The sequence below is a fragment of the Bison bison genome, unplaced genomic scaffold, assembly GCF_000754665.1.
Source record: "Bison bison bison isolate TAMUID 2011002044 unplaced genomic scaffold, Bison_UMD1.0 scf7180017854888, whole genome shotgun sequence".
NCBI lineage: Eukaryota > Metazoa > Chordata > Mammalia > Artiodactyla > Bovidae > Bison > Bison bison.
In genome coordinates this window covers 15,455-18,215 of record NW_011485461.1, presented here as the reverse complement: position 1 = coordinate 18,215, position 2,761 = coordinate 15,455, and the positions used below count along the sequence as shown (strand labels likewise).

The 2,761-nt window shown below is 41.7% G+C and overlaps 1 protein-coding gene across 1 annotated transcript; it reads left to right on the top strand.

The window, feature by feature from the left end:
• Window positions 1-46: 46 nt before the first annotated feature.
• LOC105001301 (G-protein coupled receptor-associated sorting protein 1-like) lies at window positions 47-2,517 on the top strand. The gene is given in 2 exon segments (XM_010857503.1): window positions 47-737; window positions 740-2,517. Coding segments are annotated over 2 exon segments (2,121 nt in total). The 3' UTR covers window positions 2,170-2,517.
• Window positions 2,518-2,761: the final 244 nt, after the last annotated feature.

The following is a 2,761-nucleotide window of genomic DNA, read 5'->3' as shown; positions in this document are numbered from 1 at the left end:
AGAGATTAACAGTGAGTCTGGTTTCTGGTCAGGAGAAAGTCCCTGTATGTTTCCTGCCAATGAAGGCAGCTGGAAGTCTAGGCTAGAGGATGAACAAGACATTGTTAATTCATGGTTCTGGTCCATAAAATATACAGGGCCAGAGACCATTGTAGGTCCCTCGTTATGGGCTGTGGAAGAAAGCAGTACAGATGATAGGGCTGAAGAAGAAGCCAAGCCACCTACCAAAGAGGAGACCATGATCACATCCTGGTTCTGGAAAGGGAATAAAGCCATTATAGAGGCTGCAGACAAAGAAGAATCCAGGCTGGATATTGAAGAGGAAGACATTATTGGCTCTTGGTTCTGGGCTAGGGAGGAAGACAGGCTTAAAACAGAAGTGGAGGCTAGAGAAGAGGACAGGCTGGCAGCTGAAGAAGAACTTTTTGTTGGGTCTTGGTTCTGGGCCAGGGAAGAGGCTATTAGGAACGAGGCTAACATTTGTAGCAAATACAGTCCAAAAGCTGGAGAGGAGGAAGTCATTGTTGAGTCCTGGTTCTGGGCTGAAGAAGAGACCAGTCTGGAGGCAGGGGCTAGTTTTGAGTCTAAGCATGGAGCTGAAAAGGAGGAAATCATTGTTGGGTCCTGGTTCTGGGCTGAAGAAGAGAGTATAGACATTAGACCTCAGGCAGTAGAAGAGACCACATCAAGGTCTGGAGAGGAAACCATTTTTGAATCCTGGTTCTGGGATGCAAAAGAGTCAATGTAGAAGCCAAAACATGCTGTGCATCTAAGCCAGAGGATGATAAAGAGATTATTGTTGAGTCATGGTTCTTGTCTGGAGAGAAGGACATTAGTGAGACTGAAACTGGGGCCACCTCTGAGTCTAGGCCAGAAAATGAGGAAGGGACAGTTGTTGGGTCCTGGTTTATGGCTAAAAATGAGGACAATAACAGGACTAGTGTTGGAACCAACTATGAGTCCAGGACAATAGCTGAGGAGGATGAGGCCATTGTGGGGTCCTGGTTTTGGGCAGGAGATGAGACCCATTTTGAATCAGATCCTAGCCCTGTGTACAGGGCCATTTGCAGATCCAGATGTTCAGTTGAGCAGGAGCCTGATGCTTCACACAGGCCCCAGAGCTGGGAGGAGGTTACTGTTTAGTTCAAGCCTGGTCCATGGGGTATGGTTGGCTTCCCATCCCCAAGCCCCTTTAGATTTTCAAAAGAAGCAGCATTTCTATTCTCTGAAATGTTTGGAGGAAAGCCAAAGCACATGGAACTGAGCCTAGAAGGGGAAGACCAGGAATCTTTGCTTCAGGCTAATCAACCTGACCCCGAGTTCCCATTTCAGTATGATCCATTCTGCTGGTCAGTCGTGCAAATTCGGGAGCATCTTAGGACCAAGGAGAGTGCAGAGCCTGAGAGTTGGTCCTGCAGCTGCATACAGTGTGAGCTTAAAATTGGTCCTGAAGAGTTTGAAGAAGAACTCCTATTAATGGACAAAATTCGAGATCCTTTTATTCATGAAATATCTAAAATTGCAATGGGTATGAGAACTACTTTTCAATATACTCATGATTTCATTCACAATTCAGGTGTTGTCTCACTTATTGAAACCTTGCTCAATTATCCCTCCTCCCGAGTTTGGACAAGGTTTTTAGAGAATATGATTCACATGGCTCCACCTTACCCAAATCTGAACATAATTCAGACATATGTATGTCAAGTATGTGAGGAAACTCTTGCTTATAGCTTGGATTCCCCTGAGCAGTTATCTGGAATAAAGATGGTTAGACACCTCACTAGAGCCACTGACTATCACACACTGGTTGCCAGGTATATATCTGGATTTCTTTTGTTATTAGCCACAGGCAATACTGAAACAAGGTTTCATGTTTTGAAAATACTGTTGAATTTGTCTGAAAATTCTGTCATGACAAAAGAACTACTCAATGCTAAAGCAGTGTCAGAATTTATGGGCCTTTTTAGCAGGAAAGAGACAAATGATAATATTCAAGTTGTTCTAGCAATGCTTGAGAATATTGGTAATGATATAAAAAAAGAGGCGTTGTTCACTGATGATGATTTCAGTCTTGAGCCACTTACTTCTGCATTCCATGAAGTTGAAAAATTTGCTAAGGAACTGCAAGGCAAAGTAGATCATAAAAAGGACCCCGAGGCAGACTAAAAAAATGAGTATGATTAGTTACTTGGCTCTGATTATCCTTATGTTCCTGAGTTATGATCCTTGAATAATGTTTTCAAAGTTGGTTCTATGTTGTAATGTACATCCTTAATGCTGATACTAATTTTGCCCAACTTTGTATGAGCTGGGTCTATCTTCTGATGCCGAACAAGTATTAAAACTGAAAGCACATTTGTTGATATTTGTTTTTGTCCAGATTGTGAATTTAGTATTTAAACTTACAGTGAATTGAGCCATCGTAAGTAAGCTACCCTTTTGATTGTTCTGGTGTTACTGATGTTGATTTGAGTCATGTCCTGTTTTCAATAAAGTTCTGTGTTTAAGTAGGCAGAAATCACCCTTCTCCTTGAACTTAAAATATAGATGCCAAGATAACACATGACAACATAGAGATAATTAACGTATGAATAATAATGCTCCTTGAAAAAGCTTATTCTTATATCTGTAAATGCAAATATTACCATGGGTTGATACTCAGGGTATGATTTAGAAAAAAAGCACCCAATTGATTTGGGCTCTGAAATGTAGGGAAGAGGTTGGATGTTGTGAAGAAAAGCTCGCAGTTGGAAAAGTG